This window comes from Neovison vison, chromosome 11 (genome assembly GCF_020171115.1).
Source record: "Neovison vison isolate M4711 chromosome 11, ASM_NN_V1, whole genome shotgun sequence".
Taxonomy (NCBI): Eukaryota; Metazoa; Chordata; class Mammalia; order Carnivora; family Mustelidae; genus Neogale; species Neogale vison.
The window spans coordinates 151,597,212-151,620,685 of record NC_058101.1 but is presented as its reverse complement, the minus strand read 5'-3'; the positions used below and the strand labels follow the sequence as shown (position 1 = coordinate 151,620,685).

At 41.2% G+C, this 23,474-nt stretch overlaps 2 protein-coding genes across 5 annotated transcripts in view; one reads left to right on the top strand and one right to left on the bottom strand.

Moving 5' to 3' along the window:
- The window catches only part of FZD3 (frizzled class receptor 3), a 110,924-nt gene extending 110,693 nt beyond the window's left edge, over positions 1-231 (bottom strand). For both annotated transcript variants that reach the window (XM_044225023.1, XM_044225022.1), the window contains exon 1: positions 121-231. The gene's annotated coding sequence lies outside the window, so the exon portion shown is untranslated. The remainder of the gene's footprint in view (positions 1-120) is intronic.
- A 3,560-nt stretch (positions 232-3,791) lies between these two features.
- FBXO16 (F-box protein 16) overlaps positions 3,792-23,474 on the top strand; it is a 46,588-nt gene continuing 26,905 nt past the window's right edge. For all 3 annotated transcript variants that reach the window (XM_044225020.1, XM_044225019.1, XM_044225021.1), the window contains exons 1-3: positions 3,792-3,872; positions 8,191-8,326; positions 16,846-16,881. In XM_044225020.1, coding sequence (XP_044080955.1) covers positions 8,228-8,326; positions 16,846-16,881 — 135 coding nt within the window. In that variant the 5' untranslated portion in view covers positions 3,792-3,872; positions 8,191-8,227. The remainder of the gene's footprint in view (positions 3,873-8,190; positions 8,327-16,845; positions 16,882-23,474) is intronic.

Here is a 23,474-nt window from a genome sequence, read left to right as displayed (position 1 = left end):
TCCTCAGCACAGGGTTAGGCAGAGGAACGGGCAGCCGCGGCGGCACCTCCTCATTCCCCACACTGCCCGCGCCCTTTTCCCAGCCAAGCCAGCGGGGCAGCCGCACGCCTCGTCGCTCACCTCACACCTCCGGGTCGGGCTCCAAGGGGGCTGCAGCCGGCCCAGGGCGGCCGCGGGTCCCTAAGGTAAACGGAGCCAGCGAGGACCAACAGCGCGCGCCGCCTCACAGCGAACGCGAGCTTTCGGGAGCGCCGGGGCGCGCGGCCGAGGGAGCGAGGCGCGCGCACGCACGACGCAGGCGCCCTGCGCACCCTCGGCTGAACGCTCCCATTTTGGGCCCGACTAAGAGGTCCCGCTGAACAATCCTGCACCGGCTCGTTCTCTGCGCGGTGGGGTGACGCCTTGCGCTGTCCTGCTCTGGCGGCGATCTTTCGAACTCTGCAATCGTTTCTCCTAAATGCACTCAGTCCTCTTTGCAAAACCCTCCCTGCCCTGCTGAGAAAACGCGGCGACTCTCATCACCCGAGCCCGGGATGCTATCTATCATCGCAAGACGACCAAAACCTGTTCTGAGAACGAGTGTGCTGACCTAGGGACTCGGGGATTGGAGGTGTCAGGAGTAGGGTTACAGATGTTGAGGGTGGCGCTGGGTGTAGATGGGATTGGGTATCTGGCCTGTTGCAGAACTTCACTCTTAAACAACAGAGCAGACTGGAGACCTTCCTGGGAACGGTTTATACCCGCGTGGCCAACACCTTAAGTGCACAGGTGGACTTTGTGGTTGTTGCTAGCATTCTCCCATCTTTTTCTCCGTAGAAAATGTTTCCCCTTTCTTCTTCTACATAAACCATTTCAGAAAGAATTCTTAAAGATCATCGAAACCCAATCTCTCATTTTTCAGATGAGGAAAAAGAACGCTCAGAAAGGTTGCGTGACTTTCCCACAGTCACGCAGCTTTTTAAGGGGAGTCTGGATTCATTCAAAGCCAAGGCTGTTCTTTTACTACATTGTACCTACCTTTCTTTCTCTTCCTTTTCCTCCCTTTGCAAGCTAGACGTCATAGGCATCATTTTGTTCTGTTGATAGCCCATGGTCTTAAGTAATACTGATCCTGTTGCCCAACAACGTGAATATACTTGCCACTACTCAACTGTACACTTAAACAATGGTTAAAATGGTAAATTTTATGTTAAGTGTATTTTACCACAATTTTTAAAAGGTGCTCAATAAGTGTTAAATAAATAATGAGTATTGAGCTTAGATAGTTACAAATACAGTTTAATATCAGATGGTGATCTGTGGGAAAAAGCATAATAAATGAGATCTGAAGTGACATTTCAATTTTCTTAATAAACACTTGAGCAGTAATAGTTTGTTTGTTTTAAGTAATACTGATCCTTCAGCTGATTCTAAGCAAGTCAGTGTGTCCTGTTGAGCCAACACTGCCTTTTCTGAGGGTGAGTGAGGAGGCAAATAGTGTATTTGAAAATCTGTGTGTGCTTGCTTTATGTATTTCCAGATTTCTTGTACCCACAGAACCTCTGGAAGTGTGCAGCTAGTGTATTTTTATGAAATTTGCACACCATCCCATGAAAACTGTCAGGTAGAGGACATATCAGCTCACATGAGAAGGTGGGAGTGATTGATAAATTATCACTGCATGTATCGACATGATTAAATCTCAGAAATAACACACTGAAAAAAGTGAAGTACAAGATATGTAAATTATGGCGTCTCTTTAAAAACACTTAGCCATATTGTGAATGCTTATATATAAAAAGCAGAAAAAATGGACAGGTAGGCTACACACCAGTTGCATAAATAGTGATTACCTCTACACAGGCAGAGAGAGGAATGAGATCTGTAAAGTACACAAAAGGGGCTTCGACTGTTAATCACACACATGAAGCAAAAATGTTAATGTTTTTAAAAATTTTGGGGACGTCTGGGTGGCTCAGTTGGCTAGGCAGCTGCCTTCCGCTCAGGTCATGATCCAGCGTCCTCGGATCGAGTCCCGCATCGGGCTCCTTGCTCGGCAGGGAGCCTGCTTCCCTCTGCCTCTGCCTACCATTCTGTCTGCCTGTGCTCGCTCTCTCTCCCTCTCTCTCTGACAAACAAATAAATAAAATCTTAAAAAAAATTTTTTTTGGTGGGGATACTAGGGTGTTTCTTATGTAGTCTTTAAATTTGTCTTTATGTTTGAAGGAATGTTGACCTATTTCCGCCTTCAGTGACCTGGTGTGCTCACTCTGAACACAGCCTGACTGGTGTCATTCAGGTCAAAAGGGAAAGGAGTATCAGCAGTTAGACATAGGATGAGATGCTGCACAAGTGGACGCCGGGAGGGTGCTGGTTGAGAGGACAGTCGACAGAAAGCTTATTTTCAAGGTATAAAATTGTGCAAATTCAACAGGGTTAAAGTGAGGTGGTTTCTTTTATCCCATTCCTCTTTCATTCCATATTGTAACCACCAGTAGAAAGTCTGTAATGAGTGGGAACTTCACAGACAGACATAGCATGTTGTTAAAACTGGTCTCTTTCTGGATGAACCCGTTTTGAAACCGTAAATGTTAACTGGTAATACTGTACATGGTAATTTAGTATTGCATCGACTACCTCTCCCAGAACCCCCCTCAAAGGCTTTGTTTATTCATTTACATACAACCTGATCATGTGGAAAAACCACTAGTCTGGAATTCAGACAACCTAGGTTCTAATTTCAGTTTGGCCACTTACAGATTATTTGTTAACTCAAGGAAAGCAACAATCTCTACGAGCTTCACTCTTCTCTTTTAAGTTGGAGATACACAAACTCTGCCTATTTCAAAACTACAAAACAATATAAGCATAGGTTTACATTTGTTTAAGTTGGAGGAGAGCATATTTTATCTATTTTAGGAAGCATAAGATGGTGGGAGTTTGGTAGGTTTTTGTTTTGTCTTTTTGTTGTTGTTACCTGCTATCCATAGAAACTGCTTTATGTTTACCAAAGCAGCTCCGTCTGGAATTTTGAATTTTTGGTTGTTCTCCAGCATGTGTTTATAGTTCTATCACAAAAGTTATCAATGTGGGCTTTATTTTGGTTATTTACACGTTGCATTTTCCAATCTTTCTCATAAGATCTTTTTCATTCTTGTGTTCTTGTGTTTTAGTTCTTGTGTTATATGGTGGGTGCTCAGGAAATTTAATTAAATTAGACCGGACCGTAAATTTTTTCAACTTTGGGGTTATTCTTATTAAGCCATGCCATCTGCTGGTTCCCTAGTGTACTTGTCAGTCAGTCTGGATTCCTGTTGAAATTCATGCTGAAGCATTTGTGAGTTCGTGTGTTGGGCAATTTTCCCACGTCCTTCCACTTCCTGTGGCAGGTGCTCTTCTTTCAAGGAACCAGCAGCGAGTTCTTTTTCCTCCTACCCTCTTTTACCTGTTGGCCACTCTTAAAACCCGGAAAAGTGGAGTTTCCATTTCGAAGCCCTGGAATGACCAGAGAAATATAACTGGGCATGCTCAGTAGGTTGCCTTCAGTTGGAACACTAATATGTCTTGAGTGCTTGTCGATGCTGCTTGTGTCGGGATTGGACACATCAGTCTCCCAGCTTTATATGGGGAGATTGCAGCCCCTCCCACCCTCTTGGCGCTCGGTCTTTTTTAATTTTATCCGTGTGCCCAATTTTGGAGCCAGCCTTCCCGAATCTCTTGACCAATCAAGAGACCACACATTGTTGCCTAAGAGACCCCGGATGCCAGTGAAAGGATTTATAGGTGGTGATTGGATTACTGGAAGGAAGGGCGGGGGCTGGACAGAGTCAAAGAAAAGGCTGCCATGGAAACACCAGCGCTTGAGGCTTGAAGAGGGAGGTGAGCTGAAAGAGGTGAGAGCTGTGGGCAGTGCATGAAAAGGATGGAGACTCTTTTCAGATCTCCACTCTGAGATCCTCATGGGCCTCTTACAAACCTTGTTAGTGCTCCTGGGGATAATATTTTGCTCCGTTTCAACTGCAGTTAAAACGCCAGGTGCTTCATGCTTAGGAAAATTAAGAACAGTTCATTATTTCTGTGCCTATCAAACACTAGCCTGTTGTCGTTAGTGTAGTTTTTGCTTTGTGTCTAACTAGTTGGATAGAAGATGAATTCGTATTTAAATCTAACCGTACTTTATTTCCTGATCATTTCCTGATAATATAATTTCCTTCTGTAATGATACTGCAGTGCACAATGTGTGTTGGCAGAGAAATTCAATCCTATTCTGCTCTGTAAATTCCAAGTAAAAATCCAATAATCCTGAGTTTAATTCCAGTGCTCAAGTCATAATGTTCTGAGTTTTATCCTACATTTCTATTAGTTTCAATCTTTAAACTGCTTCTTCTCCACTATTGTATTCATTCACTCAGTTGATTTGACAAATATTTGAGCACCAATTATGTAGCACTGGGATTAGGATTCACGTGAACAATGTAAGAAAACCACATGAGGAAAAAGGCATCAGAGTTCTGTACTAATTGTTTTGTACCAAAGTTCAGTGTGTCTGGGTAGATAGTGCATGGGGAGGGGAGTGGGAATGAGGCTGAAAAGGTAAATTGAGGTAAATTCATAGTGGACATAGACTTCCATGATAAGGAGTCTGGTTATGCTGTAGCTATCAGAGAGTCTCTGAAGGTTTTTGAACTGAAAAGTGGTCTTTTTTTTTTTTTTAATATTTTATTTATTTATTTATTTATTTGACAGAGACAAAGAGAGCAGGCAGGGGGAATGGCAGGCAGAGGGAGAAGAAGCAGCAGGCTCCCCACTGAACAGAGAGTCCGACATGGGGATCCATCCTAGGATCCTAGGATCTAATGAAATAATAGATCCTAGGATCCTAGGATCAGCCGAAGGCAGAGGCTTAACCTACTGAGCCACCCAGGTGCCCTTCGACTGGTCTTTTTTATTTTTCTTAAGGTTTTATTTATTTATTTGACAGACAGAGATCACAAGTAGGCAGAGAAGCACGTAGAGAGAGAGGGAGAAGCAGGCTCCCTGCTGAGCAGACAGCCTGGCTCGGGCCTCCATCCTAGGATTAATCCCTGAGATCATGACCTGAGCTGAAGGCAGAGGCTTAACCCACTGAGCCACCCAGGCGCTTAACCCACTGAGCCACCCAGGCGCCCCTTCCTATTCATTCAAGAAAAAGTTAAGGCCCAACATTCAAAGACAGCCATTAAGGTGGAAAGAGGTCACACAAAAAACAACAGCAAGCTTAGATGTGGGAGGAGAGGAAGACAACTTGCTTTGTCTTGCTGACAAGAGTGGGGACAGTTTCTTCTTCTGTATGTTATATAAAAATGTCTGTCTTTTTAATAGTCCTGAGTGTTAATGCCGTGAACATGTGTGTGCATGCAGGAATGTACACTACTCATCTTCTGGAGTGGAAGGAGGGGGAAGAAAACACAAAAGGATAATGACAAAGCAAGAGCAGGACAACCCCATTTGAATGCTTCAGCAGAGCTGTATTACCAAGAGGGCTGTATGTCCTGAAACCCATGATGATTGAAAAAAGGCTAGTTCAAATAATTTCTAACTGTTAGGAACCAGGCAAAAAGAAAACAGCCAGTGCTGGGCCTTAGGGAAGCCCAAGAGAAGCTACTTTGTCTTAATTCAGAAATTGTGCCTAGCTTGTTTCCTCCACAAACTGAAAAGTTCTCAGCTTACAGGAGGAGTTTTTCACCTGGGGTGAGCAAAATTTTATGTTCATGAGCATTTTCCTAGGGAAGGGATTCATAGCTTTCATAATGTTTTTGAAGAGTTTTATGGCCCTTGGAAAAAAAAAAAAGATTAAAAACAACAACCGGTTTAAAGAGAAGAAAAATCAAACATAAATAACAATACAAAACAAAAAAATAATGTGATTTTTAACTGAGCAGATCTAGGCTTAGAGACCACACTTTGTATCTATAATTTGCCCACTCACACATACTTTTATAGCCAATTAATAATACTGTAATGAAATAATTTCTTATACATTTTGCAATTTGGCTAACCATGTGTGACTCAGGTAATTAGGTGTTAGAGGTTGGGAAGAATGTGAGTGCTGATGTGAGTCCTCTTTATATCAGTGGTTTGGTGGCAGTAGGCAACTGCCAAGAAGCAATTGGGTAATGATGCCCCTGTAGTTTTCAAACATTGGCTTTATCTTCAGCTATAACTCAAACCGAGAGAGAATATTACCTGTCAAAGGAGAGCCTCAGAGATTTCAGATCTAGCTTTTGGGGGAATCCCATATCAGCCAAAAAGTCATGTTTTCTTTTTTAATTGCCCAATCTTTGCTGTTGTATAGTAATTTTTGGAGCCCATAGATCAGGGAGGCAAGCCCTGGCTTTAATATGAAACCCACCTTCAGAGAGGAAGGAAGGAAGTAGCAAGTAGAAACTCTGAGGATATAATATTGAAACTATCGGGGTGCCCAGGTGGCTCAGTCATTAGGCATTTGCCTCCAGTTCCGGTCATGATCCCAGGGTCCTGGGTTCGAGCCCCAAGTCGGGCTACCTGCTCTACGGGAAGCCTGCTTCTCCCTCTCCTACTGCCCCTGCTTGTGTCAAATAAATAAATAAAATCTTTAAAAAAAAATTTTTTTTTGCTATGGCCCTCCAATAGTTTTGTTTTGTTTTTGTTTTTTAGGATTTTATTTATTTATTTGAGAGAGAGACAGACAGCATGAGTGGAGAGAGGGGTAGAGGGAGAAGGAGAAGTAGACTCCCCACGGAGCAGGGAGCCTGATGTGGGCCTTGATCCCAGGACCCTGAGATCATGACCTGAGCCTAAGGCAGTTGCCCAACTGACTAAGCTACTCAGTCATCCCCCTCTGACGGGTTTTGAGGCACTCTGTCAAATTCTAAGAAAGGTTGCAGGAGGGCGCCTGGGTGGCTCAGTGGGTTAAGCCTCTGCCTTCAGCTCAGGTCATGATCTCAGGGTCCTGGGATTGAGGCCCTCATCGGGCTCTCTTCTCAGCAGGGAGCCTGCTTCCTCCTCTCTCTCTGCCTGCCTCTCTGCCTGCTTGTGATCTTGCTCTGTCAAATAAATAAATAAAATCTTAAAAAAAAAGAAAGAAAGGTTGCAGGAAAGTTACTAGTTAGTGAGACTGCCCATCTGTCAGGCACTCTGTTGGACCCATTTTCTACAATCCTTGAAACAGTGGTTGAAGGTAGATGCAGATAGATCAAAAGCTCAGATAGACTGAATAAGTTGCAAAATGTTATACAGCTAGTAAGTTTTAGCTCAAACCTGTATAAAGTAAAAAGTTTTGTATTTTTTTAATATAAGCAAATATAATATTTACAATGTAAGTAAATAAGCGGAAAGAAAATTCATTGCAAGAATAATCAGATAGCTTACCAAAAATGGGCAAGAAAGGATAAGGGGCTTCCGAGGGGTAAGGCAGCAGGAGCAACTTAACAGGGCACTGATGCTATTGTTAACAACCACCTCAGCTGTCAAGTTAGGAGGAGCCAGCATCAGTCCCATGGGTGTAGCTTGGTCTCATGACCAGGTCTTGGCTGGGGAAGGAGAGACGACCTTGATTAACCAACCCAGCAGATTCTAAACAATAAGGGGCAAGTAATTCTTCATGGAAATTTAAGTGTTTTAATCAAATGAACAAAGACCTAGACTGGGTGCCTAAAAATAGCACCTTTCCCCCAGTAAACCCAAATATATCCATCTCTAAAGGCTCAGATTTGTCCACTACACCATCTACTTCTTAAATATGGTATCAAGCTAGAACCCTTGTTACTTAGGTATCACAGAGAGGGGAGGAAGAAAGACAAGGGACCAGGATGGAGTGATTTATATTGCACTATGATTTTATAAATTAAATACTTCTTTCTGGCCAGGTGGGTATGTTCTTAGCTAGAATAATTTAAACAGACCTGATCTGATTTCTAGTTCTACAATCTACTGTCTATCTGTATAAACTTAGGCAGGGTGTGTAACATCAGTGAGCCTCATTTTCTTCATCTATAAAATGAGCTAAAACCCACCACCTTCCCAGATTGTTATGAGCTTTAATTAAGCATTCCAATAAAGTGCCTGACCTATAAAATGTTCCCAGTACATGTTCTTCTCCCTCCTCAGTTCTCTCTCTCAGTGTACTGAAAGATGCTATGGTCTTAGTATTTTTAGTATTCTGAAGATCCTATGTTTCTTTTCTTCTGATAGGTATGGTTTTTCTTATGGAAGAATATTCTGTTATTTCATGATGGCATTTGCACCTCCAAAAAGTACAGATGCCCCCAAAATGCAGACAAAGATGAGTACTTGGACACCTCTAAACCATCAGCTTTTGAATGACCGGGTAAGTGACCAGAGCTATTTTATATCTGTGAGGGTAGTCTGTGAGGAGTTCCCAAAAAAAGATTTTCTTGCTAGAATTGCAGTTACTGAATAATGCTGCACATTTAACCAAATAAAATGAATAAGTCTCAACTGATGACTCACGTTACTCAGCTTCTCCTAAGAAGTTTATTTCCTACCTGCTTTCTGGGGAAGCACTCATAGAATAATACACCAGAGGATTGCAGAGGTGGGAAGCCGAGTATCATGCTGGGGTGTCATTGGCCAGCCTCTGGGGATTTCTATTCCTGCTTCAGTTGGGGGCAGAATTTACCAACAGATCAGTGAGCTCCTATTATCAATCCCTTTATAAGAACCACACCTAATTGTCAGTAAAAAACGATCAACATCAATAAGACTGACCTCATTTTCTTTCTCCTACACACCAGTTCCTCCTCCTGGTAAAAGGCATCACTTTACAACAAGTCACTCAAGCCAGAAATCATCCTCCTCCCTGCCAGCTCTGGGTTGATTTCTCCCAATTTACAAACTAATAACTTAGCCCATTACTTATGGCATAGAAGACACTACCATTTCATAGGAAAACACAAGGTTCTTGGGTCAGAGACAAAAATCTTTGTTAATCACAGTGCAGCAAGTTGCAGGAGCAACATGTTGGCATTGGTTCTCTTCGCCCACCTTGTCCCACAGGAGTGCTCCAGAAGGCATGGAAAAATATTACACACACCATGGGTTTGCATGACAACTGAGGAACAGTGAGCCCAGGGAGTCCTTTGCTTTTGTAGTAAGCAGTAACAGTCTGCCCTTGGTCCCCGAGGGAGATAGCACCTCATTACTCAAGGTTGCCTTGCTCCAAATGTACCTTGGAGAAATGGCCCAAGGAAGAGCAATGGAGAGCTGGCCCTCTTGGTATTCCAAGACATTTAGGAGTGTGAGATGGAGGCCCAGGGAGATATGTCTACCAGCATCCCCTCACTTCCACACACAATTCATTTTCAAGTTCTAGAAGTCTTCCTCTTCATCTGGGCCCCTCTCCTTCATTCATCCCTTTGCCTTCAGCTTCCCATTGTTGATTCACACCCTCATCACCCTCACCCTTTGCCCGATGCACTGCTGTAACCCCTAACGGGTTTCATCACCTCTCTCCCGACCAGTCCATCTTCTATTCTGGTCCCAGAGTGATTTTCCTGAAATACCAAACTAAAACAAGAAAAATAAATAGAATTAAAAGCTAAAATAAAATACCAAGGTCATCCTTTTGTGTGAAACTAGTAATAGGCCCTGCTCCAAAGAGTAGATTCCAAACCCCTACACGTAGCACTGGGGGCTTTTCTTAAGTCAACCTCAGCCAACCTGCAGTTCCAAGACCTGCCACTGCCTCCTCCTATCCTAGGCCCAGACCAACAAAGTAGCCTCCAGATGAGCCAGGCCCTCTCACACCTCCACTCCTTCGCTCCCCTTGTTGCCTCCCGTATGAGCAACTTGAATGTCATCGTCTTCTCTGGAAAGCCTCCTCCTGTTTGCTTCTCTTTGCTCTCATCACTGTTTATCCACTTTCCCAGTCAGCTGTAATGTGTTAAGAGTTGAGATTGTGCCTTTTCTCTCTGTATTTCCGGTGCCTGGCATAGTTCCTGAGACACAAAAGATGGAGTCAAAGTTCAGCCATCCTCCCTGGGACCTCCTTCACGGACGCTCCCCTTCCTGTCCCTACATCCCTCCTTCCTTAGTCTGGATTTGACCCTTTGCCTCTACACTGAACAGATATGCTAACTACCCTGGGAAAACATGAGCATCAGTCTGACCCCTCCTGTTCAGTACTTTCCTGTTCTACTCCTCTGATGTGAAACGCGAGCAATCCGGCGAGAGAGAGAGCAGCCAGTGTAGTGATCGGAGTCGTGAGAAATAAAAGGGAGAGAGACTGAAAAGGAAAAAGATAAAAGAAGTGAGGAAAGAAGAATGAGGCATAGAATAAGAGGAGAGATCAGGAGAAACAAAAGGAAAGACAGAGAATGAGAGACCGAAATCCGGCCTTCATCTGGCCCTGAACACAAGCAAGTCTATGGAAAGCCCTTTATATTCAGCTCAGCAACTGCTTACTGAGCACCTGTTCGTAAACGTTCTTGGCACTCCAGCAGTTTATATAACGGCTTCTCTGCTTTCCCCTCTCCCCCTAAAAAACTTCGGTGTTTAGTTTTGAAATCTGTTTTCTCCTAGAATCGTGAAGGCTTTGCACATACGTGAAAAAGTGACTTGAATTGAAATATGTATTTGTTGGGTGCCTTGATTTCAGAGATTTTCTTTGAACAATTAGAGGAGTCTTGATCAATTTAGCAGCCAGGAAGAAAGTATCTTTTTTTTTTTTTTCCATATGTTATTCTTTTATGTGATAGAGAAAGAATAAGCAGGGGGAGAGGGGAGGCAGAGGGAGAGGGAGAAGCAGGCTCTTGCTGAGCAAGGTGGGGGAGGGCTTCATCCCTGGACCCTGCGATCAGGACCTGGGCCAAAGACAGCTGCTTAACCAATTGAGCCACACAGGCGCCCCATTGAAAAAAGCCTTAATTGCCTGATTGCCTGTTGCAGGTTGGTTTACTAGAGAAGTAGACTCTGAGATTGGCATGTAGGGCTTCGACTGTGGAGGGCTCTCTGGACCAGCACCAGGGAAGGGAGGGGAAAGAAGGAGAGGTGGGTGAGGGGAGATGTAGAGGGGAAGGGACAAAGGCCACATGTTTGAGGCCTGGCCCTGTAGCCACCAGCCTTTATAGTTCCACAGTGGGGCGTCTGGCTGGCATAGTTGGTGGAGCATCTGAGTCTCGGTTGTGTGTTTGAGCCCCACATTGGGTGTAGAGGTTGCTTAAATAAGTAAATAATTGATTAATTAAAAATATACTTCTACACTGACCATCTAGTAGGGACTACCTGCCCCTGGAAGGGCCTGACTTTGAATAAAGCAGAGCTCTAAAGTTCATGGCTGAGAGCCAACAGCACTCCCAACAGGTGGGTGAATAAACCCCGGGCAGTGAATCACAGCCCTCATCTTATCTTGAATTTTTAATAGCTTTTGTCTCAAAATGATAATTTCTAGAGATAATATTTATTTTGTTCTTTAGACCTCTCATTTTTATTTTTTAATTTTTAATTTTTTTTAAGATTTTATTTATTTATTTGACAGAGAGCACAAGCAGGGGGAGCAGCAGAGGAAGAGGGAGAAGCAGGCTCCCTGTCGAGCAGGGAGCCTGATGAAGGCAGGGCTCAATCCCAGGACTCTGGGATCATGACCTGAGCCAAAGGCAGATGCTACCCAAGCATCCCATAGACCTCTCTTTTATTTTTAAAGATTTTATTTATTTATTTGACAGAGAGAGAGAGAGAGATAAGAAGTAGGCAGAGCAGAAGGCAGAGAGAGAGGGGGGAAGCAGGCTCCCTGCTGAGCAAAACCTTAACCCACTGAGCCACACAGGTTCCCCCTAGACCTCTCATTTTTTAAAAAAGCTTTATTTGTTTGAGGGGGATGCAGAGAGAGAGGGACAGAGAGAATCTTAAACAGACTCCCTGCTGAGCAAGGAGCCCCACCCAGGGCATGATTCCACAACCCCAAGATCATGACCTGAGCTGAGGTCAGGAGTTGGACGTTTAACCAACTAAGCCACCCAGGTGTTCCTAGCTCTTATTTTTTTATCAAAGAGTTATTTTGTGTATTTAGTGTAGTGTATTTAGTTAAGTTCCAGTTTGTACTAAAATTATTTTTTAAAATTTGTGCATGTATATATACACATATGTATATGTAGAAAAATATATAGACCCATATTGAATTTGTAACCAGGTATACCAAACTATTTTTTTAAAGTAATCTCTATACCCAGTGTGAAGCTTGAACTTACAACCCCAAGATCAAGAATCACTTGTTCCGGGCACCTGGGTGGCTCAGTGGGTTAAGCCGCTGCCTTCGGCTCAGGTCATGATCTCAGGGTCCTGGGATCGAGTCCCGCATCGGGCTCTCTGCTCGGCGGGGAGCCTGCTTCCTCCTCTCTCTCTCTGCCTGCCTCTCTGCCTACTTGTGATCTGTCTCTGTCAAATAAATAAATAAAATCTTAAAAAAAAAAAAAAATAGAATCACTTGTTCCAGTGATTGAGCCAGCTGGGTGCCCCAATCCCAAACTATTAATAATGGTTTCCAGGGGAGGTGGTCCTGTAGGAAGAAAGCTTTCATTTTTTACTTTACATAGGATAATAAAATTTCTAAAATTCCAAATTTGAAAATAATCTCAAAATTATGTAAATAAAAGTAAAGAGAAAACAATAACTCTGGGAATTGAAAATTCTGGTTCCAGATCACTGATACTTTCCTGTCTGACTTGAGTAAGTCACCTACTTTCTCTGGGCTTTACCATCCTCCTTATAAAATAAGTGAGTTGGAGGAGATTACCTCAGAGGTTGTTTCCAGATCTAACATTCTGACTGTATAAAGGGTATTAAAAATAGACACCACAGACACAGCTTGGCAGAACGTGTCCATACAATAATTGTAAGGATTTTTCTATACTTCTAAATAGGGCATGTGTCACCAATGATCAGTGTAATTTTGAGGTCCTTGTTGTTTTTATATTTGTTTTATTTTTGTCTGTCTTTGATTCTGTAGTAAGATGTAAAATGTGTAACTATTTCAGTCTTAAAAAGGGTCACAGGATTTAAAAAAAAATTTTTTTTTACTTAAATTCTAGTTAGTTAACATACAGTGTCTTATTAGTTTCAGGTGTACAATGTTGTGATTCAACACCTCCATACAACACTCAGTGCTCATCGGGGTACAGGAACTGAACTTCACAGCAGACTTAATGCAGAGAGATTGAGGGGTGCCTGGGTGGCTCAGTGGGTTAAAGCTTCTGCCTTCAGCTCAGGTCATGGTCTCGGGGTCCTGGGATCGAGCCCTGCATCGGGCTCTCTGCTCAGCAGGGAGCCTGCTTCCCCCACCCCCTCCCCCACCTGCTTCTCTGCCTGCTTGTGATCTCTGTCAAATAAATAAATAAAATCTTAAAAAAAAAAAAAAAGCAGAGAGATTGAATTCAAATTCAGATGCCTTCAAAGACAGCATGATCAGCAGGGGCAAATATAACAGATTTCAAAATAACTTGAGCATTTCAAATTTTGAGAGGAAGAGTGTTTTAAAAGTGGGCATTTCTTTGCCACCTAGCCATCTAATGTTTTAATTTTTTTTTTAAGATTTTATTTATTTGTCAGAGAGAGAGAGTGAGCATAAGCTGGGGGAGGAGCTGACAGAGGCAGAGGGAGAAGCAGGTGCCCCTGCCATCCAGTGCTTTAATTGAAAGTAGCCAACATTTCTTTTTCGAGACGTAGTACAGTACATGTTAAAAGGTGTTCTGAGAAAAAGCACCTTGTTGCCATTAACCAATCATAATTTTGGAGCCCCTAAATGTCTCACTCCTACACTGTAATGACGTCACACGGCGAAATATGTAGCTGCGCTGTCAACAGACTAAAATAACAACCGTAGGATTTTGACTTAACAGCAGGCTCCAAGTAAACTGTGATATAAACAAACTGCAGTGCTCTGCAAGGAAAGCAGACCCATTTTAATATTTCTGTTTTAAATCAATACTTTGTTTTCCAGCTCTTTAAGATGCCAAACCTGATTGCAAGTCTTTGAAATGAAGACTTACTCCAAACCCGAGGCACTGATGAATAATGTGTCCCAAATTCTCTTTCTTGCAAGAGTAGAGTCAGACCCAGATCTAGCTTGTCTAGTGGTTTTCCTTTCTTCCGTTGGTCTCTACCTGGGTCTAGATGCCTTTGTAAGAACTGGATTTGCTTGGACCTCCTTAGACTTGGTTATTGGCCCTCCAAAGACTATTGCTTTAGGGACAGTTAAGCATTCCACTCTTGATTTCGGCTCAGTCATGGTCTCAGGTCCGTGAGATCGAGTCGTGAGTTGGGCTCTGCACTGGGTGTGGAGCCTGGTTCAGATTCTCTCTCTCTCCCTCTGCTTCTGTCCCTCCCGACCCTCTAAAAACAACAACAACAACAAAAACAAAACCTCACTGTTTTAGCCTGAGTACACTCCCACTTCCTACCCCATTCCTTTCCTGCTACCTTCTCACTAACTATCCTTCCCCCTCCAAGTCAATGCCCCTTTGTTTCCAATGCCCCATATTGTCACTGGGCACCATGATGGTCATCTCATCCTCCTTTTGAAAAGAGGTTATGATCTTAGGACTTAATATTTTTTCCTTCCCCCAACAGTTATTGCAAATGTAGGGCTGGATGTCAGGATGAGGAAGACCATAGTTCTAGTGAGGAACCAGTAAAGAGTTGAGCTGAACAGACAGCTTGGAACCAGTGATTTTTAAAAATTCATAAATGGGGCGCCTGGGTGGCTCAGTGGGTTAAGCTGCTGCCTTCGGCTCAGGTCATGATCTCAGGGTCCTGGGATCGAGTCCCGCATCAGGCTCTCTGCTCAGCAGGGAGCCTGCTTCCCTCTCTCTCTCTCTGCCTGCCTCTCCATCTACTTGTAATTTCTCTCTGTCAAATAAATAAATAAAATCTTTAAAAAATAAAAAATAAAAATAAAAAAATAAAAATTCATAAATGTAAGCCTTTGGGCCTCTGCTTGTCCTCTCTAAAATAAGGAAATTCAAAAGATCTTAGGGGTTCCTTTTAGCTCTAAAATGCTATGACTTTGGGGGCGCCTGGGTGGCTCAGTGGGTTATAGCCTCTGCCTTCAGCTCAGGTCATGATCTTGGGGTCCTGGTATCGAGCCCCGCATCGGGCTCTCTGCTCAGCAGGGAGCCTGCTTCTCCCTCTCCCTCTGCCTGCCTCTCTGCCTACTTGTGATCTTTCTCTCTCTCTGTCAAATAAATAAATAAATAAAAATCTTAAAAAAAAATAAAGTGCTATGACTTTTGAAACATTTTTGTTGTTGTTCAATCAGCAGGTGTTTGAGGGCCTGCCTTGCAACTTAGATTATAGAGAAAGTGGTTGTAATCCACATGGGAAGATAAAATGACCAGAGATGATGAGGGCCATAGCAAACTCTATAAAGCCCACGTGGAGCATGGTTTATAACTGGAAATTAGTTGGGGGGAGTGTGATCCGCTGGCTCTCTGAGAAGTACTGGAGCTGGTGCCTTGGATCCAACAACAGATGACTGGTAGACTTTGGTTAGATAAAACGAAGAGTTCAGGAAATATCTGAAGCCACATTTTTAAATCTTCTGTACTCTATGGGTTCTCTTCTATTTTCATCCAGAAATCCCACATTTATATGTTGCCATTATTTGAGGGTCCTAATAGCCCAGGTGAGGGTTAATAGGGGGCAGGGGAGAAAGGCCTTCTTTTTCTTCTTCTCTAATATGAGAAAAATGTCTACCTGTAATGAAGGAGATTCTCCAGCCAGGAGCAAAACTGACATTTCACTGGCCTTGAGGTTGTTTTGAACCAATTATTTTAACCCCCCTTTTGTGTACCCTTTCAAACTAGAGTTTGAGAGTCTAAAAAAGGAAGAAAAGCATTATCCATTAGAAGCATAAAACCAGATCATCATCCTCCTCCACAAAAAAGGAAAGAAATGGGCCTGAGTTAGTCTCCAAGTGGGAACATTCTTACAGCACTAGAGAATTTAGGCAGTGCTAAAAGTAGGAGGAAAACATCAATCCCAATTTTGAAAGCTGACAGAGGGCCTGAGTGTGGGGGAGAGAGAGACATTCACATCTGTTCGTGACTCTCCCTTGCTTCCTCTCTCCATAACTCCCTCCCCTGCCATTCTCCTTTCCTCATTCATTCAAATACACATATGACTGGTGCTCAGGAAAACACCTCCACACTAATATATAAATCCACCTACATTGTACTGCTACATCCATAAGAACATTACTTACCACAACCAATTCATTCAATCCAGCAAACAGGAGTACCTGTAATATGCTATGTACTCTACAGTAGAGATGTAAAAATGGCATGGTGTCTGTGCTAACGAGTATATCATAATAAGCCTATCCAGGTAAACACCGAGTTGTGAGCCCTCAGGTACACATACACAAATTTCTAATCCCGGAAACATATCAGTGCATGTACACCCACGATATGTGTACATGACGAAATATAAAAAACAGAGCTGCTCACATAAATTTCACGCGTTCTCATATGATTGATATTTGAGAGAGGATCTCCATTTTCCTCTTTTTCCTTTGTCCATTTTTTCATATCCTTTCAAATTCTAAAACTGATTTCGCCTTACAGTTCCATTCTATGTCTTTCCCTTAACAAAAAAAGCATTGCTTTTTCTTTAAGATGAATTATTCCACATGGAGAAATTGAGAAAAACTATACTGTCTCCAAGTTAAAAATAAGGAAAGTACCCTCTCAGAAGTGAAATCTGTCTTTTTATACTCATTGGTATAATGATAAGACTGTCAGTTTTTATTTATTGATACTTTAATGATATCTTTCTTATAATGGATATTTTGAACCATGAAATACAAAATCATGCCATTCTTTTTATTTATTGTAGGTATTTGAAGAAAGAAGAGCTCTGCTTGGAAAATGGGTAACCATTTAAAATATAGTTACTTCTCTATTATGTTATGTCACATTATCATAGAGCACAAAGAATTCAGTTTGAACATAAGGTAATAAGTGATCACTCATTGCCTGAGAAATTCGACTGGTACTCTCTGTATGTATCAGTTAGGGTTCTATACTCACAAAGTAGGGTTTATAAAGGTGAGTTGAATCTGAGACGACAGCTAGCTAACCAGTCTATCTATTTTGCTATAGCATCCCAAACTTCTGTAGACACTTTGTTACTGAAACTCATTGGAGACGGCATCTTGTCCACTGGTCAGAGATGTTATAATCCAGGTCAGAGATGTTCCGTTAAAGAAAAAACATTGACTGTATGCTTTAAAGGTGAGATATTTCAAGTTGATTACATGTAACAAGAATTAAGAAACCTAAGTAGATAGGTAAGTGGGTAGCTTATAAGCAACAGAAATTTCTTTTTCATAGTTGTAGAGGCTGGGAAATCCAAGATCAAGGCATGGGCAGATTTGGTGTCTGGGGACACCACTTTCTGGTTCATAGATGGCCATTGTTTCACTCTAACCTCTCATGGCAGGAGGAGGGAGGGAGCTCTCTGGAGTCTCTTATAAGGATACTAATCTCATTCATAAGGGTTTCACCCTTGTGACCTAATTCCCTCCCAAAGCAACCCCCTTCTAGTACCACCACCTTATGGGTTAGGTTTCAATGTATGAATTTGTGTGTATGTTGGGGGGGGATACAAACATTTAGTGCATTGCACTGGATTAACAAAAAATACTATTTCTTAATGTTCTTGGTTCCCATAGTTGGTCACTCATTCTTTTTTGTGTTGATCTACAAACTGCAGTCTAGGATATTTGTTAACTTAAGTAAATTTTAAAAAATTATTTGCATAGTATATCTGGAAGGATATGCAAGAAAAAAGGCAACATTTGTTTCCCCCAGGGAGAACTATAAATCTGGAACAGGGTGGAAGGGACTCCTTTAGCTGAAGAACCTTTTGTACCTTTTGATTTTTTAAAATTATGTGACTGTATTACCTATTCAAAATAATAACAATATTTTGTAAATATGATAAAAATTAAGAAATTAAAAATACCAAAAATACAAAATCTAGTTAAGTTTTTCTCATATCCTATTTATATTTCTACACTAGCTTTATGTCTGTTACCAACAACTTAAAAAGAGACATATTTAGAATAAGTGTTTTTTTATACTGTCATTCCACATACTATCAGTGGAAACCCCTAATTAATGTAACCAAGGCCAATGTTCGGCCAGTATTTGATGTGACCAACTTTTCATTAGTTGGTGGCATTACCAGTTGTTAAATATTTTTTATACCATTCTGTAAAAATTCAAGGTCTTTATATTTTTTAAAAGATCTTGCTTTTCTTTTCTTTCACCTTAGCAAATAGAAATACATTTGCAAAGATCTCTCTTCTCCAACAGACTCATTTACAGGGGGAAGACATGGTTTTATATCTTGTCCTTTACATATTCCTTAACACTACCAGGCATTTAATAAATGCTTCCTAAATAAATAAGTGATACTTACTGGTTTTTCTCTTTTGTCCCACAACAAACATACTTTAAAGTCACTATATCATGTGGTAGTCCGTATACCTGTCCAAATGCCACGTGAATTGTTTGAGGGGCATATTTACAATTTGCCTTATTTAATTTTCTCTCTCCATTTTAGTTTTTATTATTTTTTAATTTTTTTATGATTTTATTTATTCATTTGACAGAGAGAGCACAAGCAGGGGTGGGGGGGTGGGGGAATGGCAGGCAGAGGGAGAGGAAGAAGCAGTCTCCCCGCTGAGCAGAGGGAGGAGGGGCTGGATCCCAGGACCCCAGGATCATGACCCAAGCTAAGGCAGATGCTCAGCTGACTGAACCACCCAGGAACCCCCACATTTTAGTCTTTTTGTTTATTTTCAGGAATACCATAAGAGGTTGATAACATTGAAATACATTTCCAAGAAAAGAAAGGAAAAACAAGTATACAACCTTTTTTTTTTTTTTTTTACTTAGCATTACTTGGGCTATTCTTTGTAGGAATCAAGTATCAGTTTAAAGCTCAATCTAGTATTAGAAGTAAATCTAGTATTAAATAATCTGGATGGGGCACCTGGGTGGTGAGATTCCCAACCCCTCCTTTTGCCTATATGACAAAAATTGAGGAGCTAGATAATATCCAATGTAAGTAAGGATTTATTGGAGAGTAGGAAGATAAGCATAAACACAGTCGGAGGGACTGTAAAGTGGTAAAGACTTAAAAGACAATTTGATGGGATTGATTGAAGTTTTAAATGCAAATGTCCTTTGAACCTGTAATTCCACTTCTGTTTATCTGTACTAGAGAAATACTCACACAGGACATGAAAAGGCATGTTTCAGAATATTGAAGTTGGTTTTTTTATTTCTTTTCTTTCTTTCTTTCTTTTTTTTTTTTTGTACTGTAAATTATGTCAGTAATAAATTGAGTAAATAGATTATGGTATAGCCATGACGAAGGAATGAATGAGAAAATGAATATGCCATGAAAGAATGAGAAAACAATATGCTCTGGGTTTACTACATGTCAGGTCATTTCGGGCTATATTTTCTTGTGTTTTTAAACTGCTGCATAGTATCCTACAAGGTGGTTATACTCTAATTTATTTAATTGTTTCCTTATTGATGGCTGTATGTGTATGCTAATGCATAGAAATGGATAATTTCAAATTGTGCATAGTGTCCATCTAGGAAGATAGAATGAGATTGGATGGCGAAGAGCAGTTACAGAGGATTTTCGTGTTTAATTGTATATGTACCTTTTTGAAACTTTTAAATAATAATGTGTTCTTGCTTTAATGTGAAAATCAGTTTTTGATAATAGGACTCAGAAATTCAACAAGAGGGATGCCCCGGTGGTGGCTCAGTTGGTTAAATGTCTGCCTTTGGCTTAGGTCATGATCCCAAAACCCTGGGATCATGACCTAAGCCAAAGGCAGACACTTAACCAACTGAGCCACCGGGGCATCCCTCTGCATAGGGCTACTCATCATGGAACCTGTGTCTCCCTCTGCCCCTCCCCAACTGGTTCTCTCAATCTTTCATTCTCTCTCTTTCTTGCTCTCTCTCTCAAATAAATAAAACATTAAAAAAAAAAAGTCCACCAGATTGAGATAAATAACCAATAAGCAAACAATAACAGGCCTTCCTCTTCATCTTGTGCCTCACACACTGTGAACTTTTCCTTGCCTTTCGTTGTGAGAGGAGTAGAACCTGAAGGCTCTAGCAACTACCTTCACTTCCTGCAACTGCAGTAAAAATCCTTGGAGTAACTACTCCAAACACGGGATTTTTACAATTCTGTAAAAAGGCATTACAATAATTATAAAATATAAGCATATCATAATTGTGATATAATATAACATAGCATAATACAATTGATATAAATAATATTTTAAAAAGGGAACTAACTGTAAAGGGAGGTATACTGTAGGTGATACCAGGTTGGAAGAATGGTCCTAGCTACTCCCCAAATCTCACATCTTGGATCTCTACTATGTTATGGGTATTTTTACTTGAAAGGTGAAAATGGGAGGGATGTAGGAGATTATCAAATTCCTGGACAGTTAACTCTTCCACGGATTATTTACTCTTTGGATTATTCCTAGCACCTTTTAAATTCCAAAAGGATTTTCCCCAACCGTGAAGCATTCTTCTGAGTCATCAACCCACCTTCATTTGGAAGGAGTTCAAGGAATGCAAATTCATTTTCCATTAGCCTAAACAAACACAATTAGAATAGAAAAATCCCTCGAGGCAAAGAGTACCTATCAAAACCAGATATAAATTACCTTTTGACCACGGTAATCAAGGAAATAAATGAGAAACCAATGTAATTATCTTTTTAATCTCTAGAGGAAACTGTTTTAATGTTTTCTTTTATAGATTTCTTCAGCATTTTATAATCCTAGGGTTCTTTTCTATTGCTTTTAAATCACTGTTCTTCAGCCTGAGCTCGTTCTCTTTTTGTGGGCAGCAGTGAAAGTAGATGAGCTAACCTCAGCCATTCTAAATGGGCTTCCCAGCCTTGCCAATTTGCAGACATGATAATCTTACGCTTTTTAATTTAATTGTTTGCATATATATTCTTTTCACACTGATTTAACCCACATACTTATTATTCTTAACATCACTTTGATATTTTATAATGATAGCTACCATGTCTGCAATGAGGCGTGTGCCTTATTAAGAATTTTACACATAATTTTTTAATTCTCACAACAACCCTACAATTTAGATATAATTATTCTTAATGCATAAAAGAGGAAATTGAGAGGTTGGTAGTGGTGGAACTGGGATTTAGTGATTTATTTCTAAAGAGTATTAAAAATAATAGAGTACTGTAAGTGAGATTTCCCATGGCCTCATTCCGAAACCCACCATCAATCTGTAAGGCCATACTTCCTCTTATCATGCTGAGAGATTACAGTTTGCATAGCTGATCCCCTCTGGTTGGGCATTTTTGGTTATTCTGCTTTCCTGCAGTGGTTATAATATCTCATGAAAATTTTTTTGTAACCATAATCATCCTGGGTCCCATGTAGCTCAGTTTCTACAGAACCACAGAATGCTGCCTAAAAGTAATTTTAAAATGAATTCTAATTTTCACTTCATGTTTCAAAGAAAAAAAAATCACAGCAGAACCAGTTTAAAACTCTAGACACTTTAGACAGTACTTCTCAGGTCTCCCTTTGTTGAACAACAGAAATTCAACTTGAGTAATTTAAAAGATCAAATTGACTCTATTGAGCAGTTTGTGAATCGGGTCGCATTCTGTCTCGCAAATAGAAAGGAGCTCCATTGAGCTACAGAAAAGGAAAGGTTTTGAAAGGTAGAGAGGGAGCCTGACAACGGAAATTATTAGGAAAGAACACATTGTTTTAGGTAACATTGCTTTCCTAAGGGAAATGGAAGGGATCTGTTGGTAAATTTCCTAGTGCTGACCAGGAAATTCCAGGTTGACTGGTTAAAGGTTATATTCCTGGGGGATATATAATATTATAATTAGGTTAGTATTAAATTTTGCTTTGCTGACATGGGGCCCTTAACATAAGTGACTCCATTTTGTGCTGGGGTTTTCTTTTTAATACCTTCCTTCATTCCTCATTTATCTCACAGTCTCTAATTGCTGTTGAGGCAATGACATTCTGAACCCCTAAACTCCCAACAAGCCAAAAACCTAACTGCTTTTCTCTCTCTTCACACTTCCCCCCTTGGCTATTTTGTAGATCAATGTGGTTTCTCTGGCACAGTTCTTCCCCTGGCCCTAGTCATTCTGGTCTGGTTTCTCTCTTCATTCTAATAGTCCATCCCAAAAGGAAAGAAATCCCCCATTGTGAGAGCTGGAAATATGAATTGTGCAGAAATAGGGAGAGGAGAAATCAGGGAACACTCACACATGAATAGATTTCATTCATTTATTTGTAAGTTTAGGTTTTGGGTTTTTTTCTCCCCTGCCGCAAGCCCACTGTCAAGGCCTCTACACAAGTTGTGTCTTTCCACAGTGTCAGGATTCCAAACAATGACCTATCACTGCGTATTTAACTTGCCTTCATACCTGTCACACAAAACAAAGTACCATACAAAGTCACACAACAGAGAAGCTATACAAGAAGCAAGGAACTAAATGCAAGGTCAGTCCCTGAGCACGCAGTTGAGGTGAGGCCTCGGTCCAGGCTAGGTCAGCTCTCAGCTCATACTGCTGTGATGTTCAAGCAGTGGAGAATCCCTGTGATGTTTAAGATCAATCAGGTACGGCCGTTGATCGGTACGGTCAGAAGTGGAAGGGTCAGTGTCTGCAGATTCTGACAGTTTGCTGCAGAAATCCTCTGTTTAAAGGAGTTTAATCAGTCTTGGGCCTTTGCAGGCCTTCTAGTGATTATCAGCTCTTGGTTCTTTCAGGTTCCTGGGGCCTTGCTGATTATCAGTCCTTAGTACAGCCAGTCTCTGTTGTTTTTGGTGATACCTGGTCTCGGGTACAACATCCTTGGCTAGTTATGTCACTGCTTGACATGAGTGACTCCATCTTGCTCTCTACATCCTTCCCCCCACTTGAATTAGTTTCCAAACTGAGATTCTTGGGTCATGAAATAGATATATCTAATAGTGAATAGTTTTTATCAAGAAGTATTCTTGCAAATTAAAAAAAATACATCATGGGTGCCTGGGTGGCTCAGCGGTTAAGCATCTACCTTTGGCTCAGGTCATGATCCCGGAGTCCTGGGATCGAGTGCAGCGTCTGGCTCCCTGCTCATCGGGGAGTCTGCTTCTCTGCCCCCACCCTGGCTCACGCACTTTCTCTCTCTCCCTCTTGCCCTCTCTAAGTAAATAAATAAAATCTTAAAAAAAAATACTTCATAAGACTATAATGAAGTTGACTTGTCATGCTTTATATGCCTTTTTAGGTAGTGTATTTTATGATTACAACTAAAATTTCTTATAAAATTCTCACAAGCTTGAGACAACCATAGAAAATATCTATATGTGAAATGCAATAGTATACAAAATATAGGCCACCCCAAATTTTCCTATCTCTCT